This window comes from Aythya ferina, assembly GCF_964211825.1.
Source record: "Aythya ferina genome assembly, chromosome: 2".
Lineage (NCBI taxonomy): Eukaryota > Metazoa > Chordata > Aves > Anseriformes > Anatidae > Aythya > Aythya ferina.
Window position 1 is genome coordinate 153,399,036 of NC_140297.1, and position 13,788 is coordinate 153,412,823.

A 13,788-nucleotide genomic window follows, 5' to 3' on the forward strand; every position below is an offset into this window, starting at 1 on the left:
TAACCCTCTGCCAGAGCCAAATAACCAGGGTGATACAAACCAGACATATCACAGCTTCCTGTGTATCAAGGGGTCTTGACATATGTGCCTATGTTCCTACATGGAAAGAGATCTCTGTTCAGAGAGCAGAGATCTGAAAAAAGTCTGAATACCACCAAACTGGGCCTATGTGGTTTGGATGCCAGTCCAAGCTGCAGTGTATTTGCCCCTGGCTGGTATCAGAAGGGCTATACAGAAAAGCAATGCTTTTTTGATTTTTTTTTAATTTGTTTTCCTTGTAGCCTCTTTGAATCTCATGGGATTTTTATTAAGGACATATCACCACATAGTTCACAGCCCCCTTTTCTCTCGAACAGTTTCCAAGCTGTGTTTCTTTGTTTGTAGGCCATTGCCCAGACCTCCACCACCATGACCCCCACCGTCCCTGCCACGACAGAGGCCTACACACGGACTCAGTACTGTAAGTGGCCATGCGAGTGTCCGAAGTCCCCTCCTCGGTGCTCAGTAGGAGTCAGCCTGGTCACAGACGGCTGCGATTGCTGCAAGACGTGTGCCAAGCAGCGTGGAGAAAGTTGCACTGAGGCCGATACCTGTGATTTTCACAGGGGCCTGTACTGTGACTACAGTGGAGACAGACCTAGGTACGAAATAGGAGTATGTGCACGTAAGTGATGTACATATATTTTTGACTTAGATATACCTTGGCAGTTCCCCTTGGTCTGAGCTGAAATTTATCTCATTAAATACCTGACTGTAAATTCGTCAGCTCCTTCATTCTTTTTCTTCCATGTCCTTATAGCTGTCTTCATTCTCAGGCCAGTTGACTGGATGAGAAATGGCATCTGTATTCTTACTCTTTCGGTTAGCTGCTGCCAAGAACAAGGAGCAATCAGCATTGGAAGGTCTTTGGATCTGCAAGCAGATGATTCTGTATTCCCTGTAACAGGAGGAGGTGCTGTAGTGGGTTGGGGCTGTAGGAAGGATAGATGTGCAACTGGCTTTAACAACAAGCATTACAGGCGTCTGCATGAAAAGCATGCCACTAAGGAGAGTCTTATGGCCTATTCCTAATAGTGGATTCAAAGGAAGAAGAGCACACTTTGTAGGATACAAAAAAAAAAAAAAAAAAAAAAAAAGCAAACTGGATATTGTCTCAAAGCTACCACAGCCTTCCTAGACCTTCATGCTGCATCATGTTTACTTACTTTTATGTTTGCTTTCTTAGATGGATTTCATAATCTGTAGTCCTCCAGTACATCTCAGACATTTGGTACACTTGTGGCAACAGCACTGTGGTGTAGGAGAATTGATCCCCAGCCTCCCTAGTGAGGTCTGGAAGGTTTCCCAATCCCATGCATGTTCACATCCTTACTGTCATGACAATATAACTCCATATATGACATTTTTGGTTATATGGTGAAGGGCCTTGTGGTGTGCACAGCTGAGGGACATGAGAAGCTAGGTTAGACGGTGAAGCTGTTTATCTCTGGCTGCCACAGAAAGTTGTGGCCTTCTTCTTGCTTTCAGCATGTGGGTGGATGCAGATGACAGGATGTGCTGACATGTTCTTTCCCATACCCTGGGCTGTATACAGGCTGCATCATTCCATTCTGAGTACACCAGATATTGCCCTGACTGCAGGGGGAATGAAGGCAAGTGTGGGACTCCTGTGCTGGGGGTTGGGAGCTAACTGCTTTGAGGAATTTGCTTTGCAGATGGATGCCAAAAACTCTAGCTCTAGAGAATTCAAGGCATGCAGGACTGTAGGAACAATATAATTTGTGGAAAATAAAGAGCCTGAAAGACCAAGGTACAAGTGTCAGGAAAAGAAATTGGGTGAAACTGTGGGAAATTCAGGATATAGGTGGACTGGCATGTTGCAGTGTGGCCCAGACATCAGATAGGAACCTGCTGGGAGTCACTACAGCTCTCCTTACATTGTTGGATTATCTCTGCACTGAAGCAGAGACAGCAGGGTGCAGAGCACACATCCAGGTGGGGAGGTAGGCTTTGTGTACGTGGGGATGGCAATTTTGAAGTGCTCCCCAGTAGCCTAATTTACTGCAGACACAGTGTGATTCTGCATGAAGGCATTCTACTATGCCTATGTCTGCATTTGGGGATGTTCTCACAGTAAACGTCTTGACGTGTGAGGCCTTCAGGAGGCTGAGTTAGCACAATACTGGATGGGTATGCTTGTAGCAAAGAGGAAATCAACAGGAAATCCAGCATTTTCTTGAACTGTCATGTGTGCACCTAGAAGCATAACTGAGCCCTCTGCTCTGGCTCCAGAACTGAGTGACAGCTCTTCAATACAAAGGCTGAAGCATTATCAATACTGGAGCTGAGCACAAACTGGCAATCTGGATCTGTGCTTCAAGTTCCATGAAGTCTCTTTTTAATTATTTTGTGCAAATGAAGGGTTTTGTGTTTTATATTTTCAGTCAGCCCATTATAAAAATAGGCAGCTTTTGCGGATTTTAATCAAGCAGTTCAATTTGTATTGGCCTTGAAGCACAACCGCGCTTCAGCTCCATTTCCGACCAGACATAAAACTAGAGCAACCCGATCAGTGCGTGCACACTGCCTCCATGTGACCAAACGAGAAACTGAAGCTTGAGTTCCATTAGATTCCTGCCACTGATTCCAATCATTGTTCATAACTTTAAAAATAATAATAATAATAATAATAATACAAATTTTGTCTTATTTCGTGGATTAATATGATTCCTTCTCAGGGGAAATGAAAGGGTTTGATCTTTCATGCTTTTATTTACGAATATTCATCAAATAATAATTTTCATAGCATTACTATGTTTTTCTTCAGTTTCTAAGGAAACTGATTTATGATAAAGTGGTAGGGCTCTTGTTGCCTAAATATAGTCTGTGCCATTTGAGGTGCTCCTTTGCTGCCTTGGCTGTCCTCCTACTGCTGCTTCAGAAGGGTACAAATGTTGCACAGATCTCTAGCATATTTGCAACTGCATGTAATCCTCTCATGCATCCCAAAAAATGTCAAATTTCACTCAATATCAGCTTTAATTACTTGGATTTCTCCTATTGTGAACAACTTCTAACAACATGCCATGAAATGATCATTTGAGTGAGAGTTTGTGCATGAAACGTGTTTTGTTTTCTAACCCTTTTTCCATGATGCATTAGAAGATTCATTTTTGCTGTGATTCAGAACAAAAATAGTTTCCTAGATGGCATGACCACATTTGGCTTAGCGTCATGCTGAACACATCACCGCAGCACTGTCATGTCTCCACATTAGCTCCATTAGCCCAGGGAGCAGCTTGATAAATAAAAACTTTAACACTGTTTGTTGACAGCATTATTTTAATAGTGCTCTGTCTCTCTCTCTCTCTGTCTCTCTCTCCCTCTTTTTTCTTTTTTTTTTTTTTTTTATTCCTTTCAGAGATTGTTGGTGTAGGATGCGTCCTCAATGGAGTCAGATATAATAATGGGGACACATTTCAGCCTAACTGCAAATACAACTGCACTTGCATTAATGGGGCAGTGGGCTGCATTCCCATGTGCACAAACTCACGCCCTCCCCTTGTCTGGTGTCCAAACCCAAAGCTGATTAAGATGGAGGGGAAATGCTGCGAGCAGTGGGTTTGTGATGACTCCAAGAAAATCAGGAAGACATCTCCACGCCACATCTCCTCTGCAGGTATGGCAGGAGTTTGGTGGAGCTCTCCTTGGCCATCAGGGAGCTGAAGTCAGTGTCTGCAACCAAAGCATCATCTTGCACTGTCAAACTTGGCGAGTGTCTTGCCTTTGTGTGAGCAAGGCACAGATACTCTTATATAGAGTGTAGTGAAGCACAGAAGATGCAAACACCAGTCGTGCAGCAGTATGAGACTCATTATACATGCTTGTATGACAAAAGCCCCTCTGAAACACACATCTGCTGACACTTTTAAGATGTGACAAGTCCTTTTTACTTCACCAGTTTTTCATCAGTGTAGTTCCTCTGGAAAGCAAAATTATCTCTCTTTAATTTGGCACTGAGGCTTTCTGTCTGGGTTGTTTTGTGCTAGTCATATGATTTTAAAACTCCTGTAGCTTAATAATCCCAAACTCAGACACACCTTGAAAGCAGTTATTGGAGTAGAAGTTTCACTGACAATTTTAAAATTAGGCTAAATTGTCTTTGCATTTGTATAGCTTTTTAGCAATTATGTTCAACTGCATTGATGTCATTATTAAACTACCTATGTTACGTGTCATATGTTATCTTCTTTCCCCGCACCCATATTCACAGTGAGGATCACTTAGCTGTCTGTGTAGTGTTGGTACCATTTGCCTCACACATGGTGCCTAAACTTTAGGATGTGCCTGCTTTTCCATATATGATAAATTTATCTTCAAAGCACTGTGATGCAATGTAGTCACATTAGCCCCATTCTACAGAACACCTCACAAAAGCAGAGCTCAAGGAGATGTAGGGTATTTGAACAAGGAACTGGGATTTGTTTTCTTAATGGTATGTTTTGTTTGTTTGTTTGTTTTTCTCCATCAATCAGCATGTTGTAAAAAACAAAGCCATTTTGTGGGTTAAAACCACCAGAGTTTAGCTCTCATTACTATTTCTAGTAGCTTTCGAAAATAAGTCCAAATCAAAAACATCTATTACTGATTTTGGCTTTTTCTCTTCATGAACTATGGCCTCAAATGAGCACAATGCAACTTCTCTTGGCTAACTTTTTCTCTTAAAAGTAGAAGTGAAGATAGTTTTTACAGTATTTAATATAACTATAAATATAGTATTTAATATTGATGATTAACATTATAACGAGCAAGCTCAGCCCAGCAGTTTCTACAGAGCTGTGCCTGTGGGCTGTGCTGTGTGAGCTGCAGTCCAGTGGGGACTTCTGCCGAGGCCATGAAGGAACCTGACCTGAGGTTGATGGCTGCTTTCATAACAGAGCCCACCCTTTTCTCAAGTGATTCCCGAGCTCTCTGTGAGCTATTCAAGCTTCTCTTCCTTCCAATGAAAGGCAGTGGCTGCTTCCCAAACCCCTCAGCCGTCCATCAAAGACTGTTGACCACTTTCTGCTAGAGGGAATCAATTGAATGGGCTCTTAAATAACCCTTCATGGTGAGATTAGATCTCATCTCTTTCTGCATCAACTGGTGCAGACTTCTGTAATGAAGTGTTTACATTGTGGTAGCACTTGGGAGCCCCAGACAAGGACCCCCTTATGTGAGGCTACAAAGAGAAAAAAAAGAAATGAACCCCAGCCCTGAGCACTTGAGGGTCTGACACAAGTAGGTCAGTGGCAAAGGGGGTGGGGTGGGGAGGTAACAAAGCAAGCGGAGGTTCGCAGGGATGCTGAGCCACTTCACTGTGATTTAATTATTTGGGTTAGTGGCCTGAATGTGTAATGAGCTTGGGCGAGGGTGTTTAATATGGAAAGTTGCCCAGCTGAATAATGTGTGGTTAATCTGGTTTCTGCAGCATACGAGGGGGAGGATGAAGCCTGGCAGAAGAACTGCATTGTTCACACCTCACCCTGGAGTCCCTGCTCAAAGACCTGTGGGCTGGGCATCTCCACCAGGATTTCCAACGACAACGACCAGTGCCGGCTCATGAAGGAAAGTCGCCTGTGCAACATGCGGCCCTGCGAGGTGGACATAACCAAGCACATTAAGGTGGGGACTGTTTCTCCGTGCATCCCCTGAGCTTTGCCTGGACATGGGGTCAGATGTGTTTGGCAGCATTCTGGCCTCTGAGAGCTGCACTTCTGAACTCGGAGGCCATTAGCAAGCACATGTGGACTCACTGTGATGCAGAGAGGTCAAAATGTCTCCTCCCTGTGCTTCCACACACCGGTATGAAAACCTTCCCCTGAGAGCTTTAATTCCAGCCAAAAATGCTCCTTACAAGGAAAGGCAAGCCAAGCCCACTGTGCTTGCTGCTGGTGCAGACAGACCTGTGACTCAGCTAGTAGAAAAGCAATAGTGCACTGCTGGTCATAGTTATAAACTGTATTTTGCAAGTGTCCTACCTGCAGCTTCTTGTTTCGTATGTCTAAAAGTGTCAGTCTGTCACACCTCTAGATCAGGTCTGTAAAAAGCTTTCTAGCAGCTTCACAATATTTAAATACTAAAAAAGTTGTTTTCATATCCCACCTGTGTCAGCATGAAGCAATGAATATTAATCTGACTCTCTTTGTGTTCTCTGATATTAGCCTGGGAAGAAGTGCCTGGCTGTCTACAGGGCCAGCGAACCCATGAACTACACCATCTCAGGATGTGTGAGCAAAAGTCCTTATAGACCCAAATACTGTGGCGTCTGCACAGACAACAGGTGCTGCACACCCTACAAGTCCAAGACTATTGAAGTGAGGTTTGAGTGCCCAGATGGAACTGAGATTTCCTGGAAAATCATGTGGATCAATGCTTGTTTTTGCAACCTGAACTGCAAGAACCCCAATGACATCTTTGCTGACTTGGCTCATTATCATGATTACTCTGAAATTGCTAATTAAATTGGCTGAATGCTGGAATTGACCCATTGCTCTGATTTTACAGAGGTTTTAAAATAAAAGGAGAATCTTTCATCCAATGCCAATGTACAATTTTGTTTATATATTTATTTATTTGATTTTCCTGAGTTAGGATGTTAAGTCTCCTTGTTTTGACACGCTGTTCTTGGAGAGGCCTTGAACAAACAGGGATTTCAGCTCTAACAGACCTCCATCTATCAACGGCAGCCAGAAATTCCTCTATACACAGACTCCAGGACTTAAATGACAGTCCCATTGGCACTAACATTTATTAGGCCAGCAGTTTAATCACCCAAAGGAAAGAATATTATACTACTATGACAGCAAAAGTATGGCTGTCAGTAGCTTACACAAGAGCTTCAGGCATCCTTACTGTCATTTCTTGAATAATGTGTTCTAATCTGGAAAATGAGCATCGACATCTACTTCACCTCCCACAGTAGACTTCAGTCTTTGATGCTGGTGACCCTCAGAACTAGGCTCATTCTCTGTCACACTGAAAATAGTCCTCAGGAAATCCTCCTCTGTCATTCTCATTCAGATCCCACCCCATGGTGAACTTCATGTGAAGATCCTAAGAACAAGATGGTTTCTCCTGAAATCTCTAGGTGAGGCACCCTTATCTCACTGCACTGGGATGGGTGAAAGACCCTCTGTGTCCTGTTCTCCTTGGTCTCTTGATCTCTTGGAGTATATTATGGCAGGGACATTTTCACAGTTTCACTACCAGCTCTCATTTTGAACAGCCTGAATGCTCTGAACCCAAAATGCCCACCCCAGAGCTCATATTTGTGGGTATTCCTCTTGCCCATAGATTCCATATTGCTCATAGGCTACCTATGCAGACCTGCAGATCTGTAGGAGGAGCTGTAGAGAGCCAGAGGAGAGATGAAGGACAGAACCTCACTTGCTCCTTTCTTCACATAGAAATAGTGAAGAAAGGTCTGTGCCTGGAGACCACCTCTTCTACCCTGTGGTGTTACCAGCCAGCAGGTCCTGCTTCCTACTGGCACCTTGTCAGTGGCACATACCTTTGTTTTACATGGCTGAGGTAGAGGAAAGGAGCCACGTGCTAAAGGAGAAAGTAGTTGTTAGGCTTCCCATCAGCTTTGTGGGTGAATGCATGTGAAAAGAGAGGACAGCTGCTGTCATAGCCTCTGGTACATCAATCATAAATGGGCTGCTGCTTGGAGTAAAATGTTCCGCAGAAATAGTTTCACACACAAATATTATATAGGAGTAGAAACCCCCAGTTGTTAACATTTTAAGCAATACGTTTCTCATCACCGAAGCCTGCTGGAGACAGTTTTTCTCCAGTGAGTTGTAGCTACAGCCCTCATGTACCATGGCACGTTCACCATTGCTTCACTTGGGAGAGCTGAGCAGTAGAAATGTGTTTCTGCATGGGAAAGTATAGTATATGTTTGAAAATTCCCTGGGGCACAAGAGAACTGCTGAGTGAGACATGGGCTGAGGATTGACCTGTACAGGGCTGAACTTCAGAAGATGCAAACTGTTTTTAAATCAGTCATTTATTTTGCTTTAGTTCCAGTTAGTCTGACTTCATCTTGATAAACCAGAGGAAGCTAGATTACTTCCCAGGAGACATAAATCTTTCTAGCCAATGACAAATTAATGCTTCTTGTGAGTAGTCTGAGAATAATGCAATTCCTATGTAAATCTTGTTGGAGAAATGCTGTAAATTCTCAAACCTGGAATTCAAGAGAAGCTTTGTTTGTATACAAGGATTTGGCCCCTACTTTTTCCACAGAGCTGGGTTATTCCTTAATCCAAAGCTCTTTACTAATTCTTCTGAAGCTTCTCTGAACTCCCCAGTGGCAGAAAATAAGGGTGATACCTGTCTGCATGTTCCAGCATATATGCAAAATGCCTGTTCTGTTCATTCCTCGGGTGACAAGAAATGGAAACGTTACCACTTGGCAATATTCAGCCTCCCAACTGCCTTTAGCTGGGATGATATGACAGGATAGATCATGTCAGATCTATTCATCTCAATCCAGATAGCAGCTCAACACTTGCAAGACTGAGTATGTCACATTTTAAACTCCATCACCTGGAAAAAAAGCTCCACAGAGACATAAGAAAATGAGGCCTTAGCCAAGAAGTTGACAATGCTTTCCAAAAGAAAAAATAGTTTGTTTTGAGATGCTTTGTAGGGAGGCCAGCCTAGGAATTCAATAAGATCACTCCTAAATGTGATTTGGAATATCGTGTTCTAGATTTGGACCACTCAAAAAAAAAAAAAAAAATATATATATATGTATACACACACATATATATACATATATATATTTGTGCATATCTACATATGTATATATATATGTAAATATATATGTGTACTGTAACGCATATAATATCGTATTTAACATTTTATATAATGTTATATATAAAACATACATGAGCATGTCCATGAATATATACATGTATATTTATATATATTTTTCCTATTGTGAAGTCTGTGGTGCATAAAATAAAGTGCACATATAACATGTATTTATGTGTATAATAAGTCATTCCTACAAGTACACATAGAGAAGCAAAAAAACAGGATAAAAATACAGACCCAAAGCTGTGGCACTTAATATGCTTGCGTAGCTTTGCAATTATCTAACACTGTAACCATCATAATCAAATTCTGCAGTGGCTGAAACACACAGCTTTCATTGAGAGATAAAAGAAGCTATTGTAAGCTAATGCATGACCAGCAGCTCCAGTGTGTGTTGGTTTTCAGTGAAGTGAATGCCTAGAAACCACAGATCTTCCCCCACGCATCCAAGATGTTTCTGTTTCTCGCCTGGTTTCCTTAGGGAACCAGGCATATGCAATCATGCTGTCCATTTGTTCATCTGTCAGTCACTCCCTTGGTGGGGAATTTCAAACAAAGTAGGCAGAAGAGTAAAGATCTCAAAAACATTGTGATTCCTGAAATAAAAACAAACAAACAAGCAAATAAATAAAATAACAGAACAGAGGAAACACCCAGCACATTGCTCGTACCAAGCCCACCCACTTCTGCCAGAAAGCCAGAACAGCTGCAGCACGGCCCAACCACAACAGCAGCATTAAGACGTTTTGAACAGATGCACCATTTGGAAATGCGCAGCCATGGTGAAGGGAATGCTGAGGGCATCATGGACAGGAAATATTGGTTGTTAGAGTGCTGTAAGGGAATTTCTGACAAAAAAGCTATCAGAGATCAAGCTTCATTAGCTCTGCTGTTTGTGCAACTGCTTTTCTTTCTAGTGACAATGAAAGAGGATGAGGAACACTTATAACGAATGACCTTGTCTTGCAGTTTGTGGTGCTTTAGAGCTCCTTTATTTTAAAGGATATTTACAGGAAGACTAACTCTAGGACTACATAAAGAAACTAGCCTTTAGAAACTAGCCTTTAGATTCAATTCCTTGTCTCCCTGAGAGCTTGGGCAAGTCATCAATCTTTACATGAATACCTTTGTGGTTACTATTTAAATGTGCTGAGGAGCTAGATCCTCAAAAACTTTCATGGATCCAGCCCTTTGCTTCACTTATCCTCAGTTCTTCATCAGTGTAGCCAGAAGAACAAAGCCCTAGTGTCCATCTACTCTGGTGAGAGTGAAAACTCCTCCATCAGCAGGAACTGATGCTCACTGTGCAATTGTACAGTGCCTCATACAATGGGTCCAGGTCTCTGCTGGGACCTGAAAGTGGTACTATCATCCAAAAAAAAACCAACCAAACAAACAAACAAACAAAAAAAACAACAATAATCCTATTGTGGAGATAGCAGGCTCTGAGCTGGTGCTAGATCCCTTTGGTGCAGTAGTCCAGGGATGGGCTTGAGAAAGGATGGAAGTGATGATTTTGCAATCCAGGCTAAACTGAGGCTGTTTGACCCACACCCCTCTCATGCCAATCATCATGTTGGTCTAGTAGTCTGTGAGAAGGATGGAGGATGGGATTTTGAGGGGCAGCTCACATTAAATGTATTTGCTATATTTGCTTTCCACAGGGGCTTTCCAGTGTCAGTATGGTGGCTCAAGCTGCTTTGTTTGAGAATACCAGAAAAGATTCTACTCACTGAAGGATGAAAAGAAGCAATCGTGTAGCTTATAAAGATGCCTTTTACCAGAGCTCTGACTAGAATTTATAGCAATTTCAGTGTGCATGCAACTGAAAACAGGGTGTGGTGCAGTTGCTTTATTTTTGATGTGTTCACAGGGATTGTGCTGTATATATGTAATACAGCAGGACTGCAACATTCAGAAACTCTGAGTCATCCAGTAAATTAAACCCTGTGACTTTTTCCCCCAGTTTTTTGAAGTTTTAAGACAGTTCATTAAACTGTTGGAGGCAGAGTTCTCTCATTAGCTACAAGCACATATCCATACACGTATCTTTTCAAACTGTTACTTTCCTAATTTAACAGTCCTGCAGAGCTATTTCTGTAAGCTTCATATGCTGAAATATATGAAATATTAATGGGAAAAACAGATCGGGTTGGCAGTGTCAGTCTGAGTTACACCAACAATGTAAAATGTATAGTTTGTTCATACAGCTTCATGGTGAGGTTTTGTAGGTGGCATGCTGCTGCTATGCTTTAAATACATTAAATAACCTCATAAGTGGTAAATGATTAATGGATCTATGACTGACATGTCATTTAGAGGCTTAGACAAGCAAAAGAAGATAAAGTATGTTTACCACTGACATTTCTTTTTCCTTTTCCAATCTCCTCACCTGGCCAATGTCCAAGTGTGGGTTTGCAATATGTGACAAAACCCTGAGCTGAAGAACACGTACAAATGAAAACAAAGAGACAGTAGTATAAAGAAAAAAAAAATAAAAAAATATTGCTCTGACAGCAATTCCCTTACTGTGAATATTTTGGCAGCTTGAGAATGCCAGGTATTCTCCAACTCGTGTCGTTTTGTGATGGTCTGTTTCCAGCCTTTTTTTTTTCTTTTTTTTTTTTTTTTTTTTTTTTTTTTTTTTTTTCCATCACCCTTACTAGATCAGTCTAAGAGTCTAGACTCTTAGAGCAAAGTTGAGTGTGTTACTTAACCTCCATAAGCCTGTCTTTTTTTTTGTCATCTCTCTTGAGAGTCTGTAAGAATAACCTGTTTGCAGCAGCCATATGGACAGAAATTATTCAAACAATGATAATGATGACAAGAGGAAACACATTTAAATTACAGATTCGTTATTCCATACCCCAGCATTTACAAATCCTCAGAGCTAACCCCAGTAAGGATTCCACCATTTAGTTATAGAAGAGGTAAATTATCACTATCTGGAGGTTTTCAGAGTTTTCCCACAAACCAGGTTTGCCTTTCAGCCTGAACTGTGATACCCACCAGAAGGAACTGGAACCAGCTCCAGTAGGAACTCAAAACACTTTCTGTGGCCTCCTGCATCCTGCAATGATGGGTCTGTGTGCTGGGATTGCTCATGGCTACTGGGGCACTAGGTGAGAAAGCAACCTCTCCCCAGCCTTCTGTGCCTTTCTTTGGTTGGGAAGGGAAGTCCTCTGCAATGTAAATACTTTCTGACCAGCCAAATCTCCAGAACAGATTTCAGCAAAGGTAGCACCCTTTCCTTCTGCCTCTACAGGCATCAGAAGTCTCATCTAGCTGATGCTTCTTCTGCTTGCACATATGGAGCCTCCAAGTACACTGTCTTGCATGAAGAGTGTCTTGGATGCTTTCACAGCCACTGCATTTGGACTCGTCTGGAAACCTATCACCTCCTAAGTACTTTGCACTTTCCAAATGAAGTACTGACAGCCAAGCTGGGCTCTGCTCCCATAAGAAACCCCACCCTGAGCCTCTGTGAGCAGTGGGGAGGGAAGAGCTGAGGGATCAAGTTTTATTGGCAGATGGTGGTAAAGAACTAAGACTTCTTGGAGTTATTCTTTAGCTACCACTAACAATAAATGAAAACACATGGTAATTGATCAAGTAAAAACTATTCCCCTGGTGGGGAGATGCAAGTGTAGACAAAAGAGGCCAAGATGAGTCTCACCGGTGTGTGACAGGCTGGGTGACACCACTGCTCAGGGCAGTCTTACCAAGCCCTACAGCAGGTTGGCCATGCTCCATGCCAGGACCACCCCATGGGATGAAACCACAGCTTGGCAGACTCACCTTTGCTGCACACCTTGCTGCATGCAGGGTGCTGGGCCTCGCAGGGATGTACACTCACAGGAACAAACACCAAGCTGCTGGCAGCTCTTGATCTCTTTCAAGAGCCACCAGTCATGGCTGTAGGCTTTGTATGGAGCTGCCCTGTGTCTCTGTGAGTGCAACCACCCAGCAAAAAGCCCTTCCCTGCCCCCAGCTCTCCCCACACACTGACCTTGACCTGAATACCATAATCCCCTTCAGCCATAAGCAGTAGCAGGGAGTGGCAGGTCACCCAAGGATAGTTTTTCAGCTGTACTGTGGGTCAGAGCCCACCATGGTGGCAGTGACTGCGCTAGGTGCTGCTTGGGAAGGAATTGCTGCCTGATTATCCCCTGTCCCACCCGTTGAGCTCTCCTGGAGATGCTCAGTGATGTTTGTTTCCGGCGTTTGACATGCATCATGCAGCCATCAGTGTCAAAAGTACACATGGTAAGGAATAGGGGATTGCCTCTTTAATTACACCCAAATAACAGCTCTCCTCCAGCTTCCTGCAGGTGCTGGGTGAGCAAAAGATCCCCATGCTGGATTGCAGGGAACAGACATCAGACTGTTTGGCAGTTGCAATCGAAAGCCTTTTTTTTTTTTCTTTCTTTCCCCAACGCTGGTCAGCAGCTGTGTTATTTATAAAATGAATGGAGCCCTTAATGAAGGAATAGATAGAAACAGTGAGAGGCTGTGTCTCTCTGTTGCAAAGGGTTGAGGGGGAAGGGTTGATCTCTTAAAATACCCTGACATCCTTTCTCTTGGTTGTTTAAACATCAGACAAAACAGTTATCAGCTATCAACATAAAGCCTATATTTGGCTCTGTGGAAACACTAAATCCACACATCAAAACAGATGCTGATATGTACAGACCCAGAGAGACTTACAGGTCCAGCAAATGTGGGATAGTGCAACACAGTGCAAAACAGTGCAAAAAATGCAGCTGGCATGTGGAAGGGGGCAGGCCAAGTTACTCATGAGACACTGCTGGATGTGTTGTTGTGGTGAAAACAATTACGTTATACTGGCACATCACAGATTGCAACAGATATTCTGCCCAAGATGCAAAAACAGACAGGAAGAGGATTCCAGCACTGGAG

General features: G+C 42.8%; 1 protein-coding gene across 1 annotated transcript in view; it reads left to right on the forward strand.

Annotated features, from left to right (window-relative positions):
* CCN4 (cellular communication network factor 4) overlaps positions 1-6,580 on the forward strand; it is a 36,156-nt gene extending 29,576 nt beyond the window's left edge. Inside the window, exons 2-5 of the mRNA XM_084510748.1 lie at positions 385-664; positions 3,422-3,679; positions 5,471-5,664; positions 6,204-6,580. Of these exons, the coding sequence (XP_084366874.1) occupies positions 385-664; positions 3,422-3,679; positions 5,471-5,664; positions 6,204-6,503 (1,032 nt within the window). The 3' untranslated portion in view covers positions 6,504-6,580. The remainder of the gene's footprint in view (positions 1-384; positions 665-3,421; positions 3,680-5,470; positions 5,665-6,203) is intronic.
* The last annotated feature ends 7,208 nt before the right edge of the window (positions 6,581-13,788 follow it).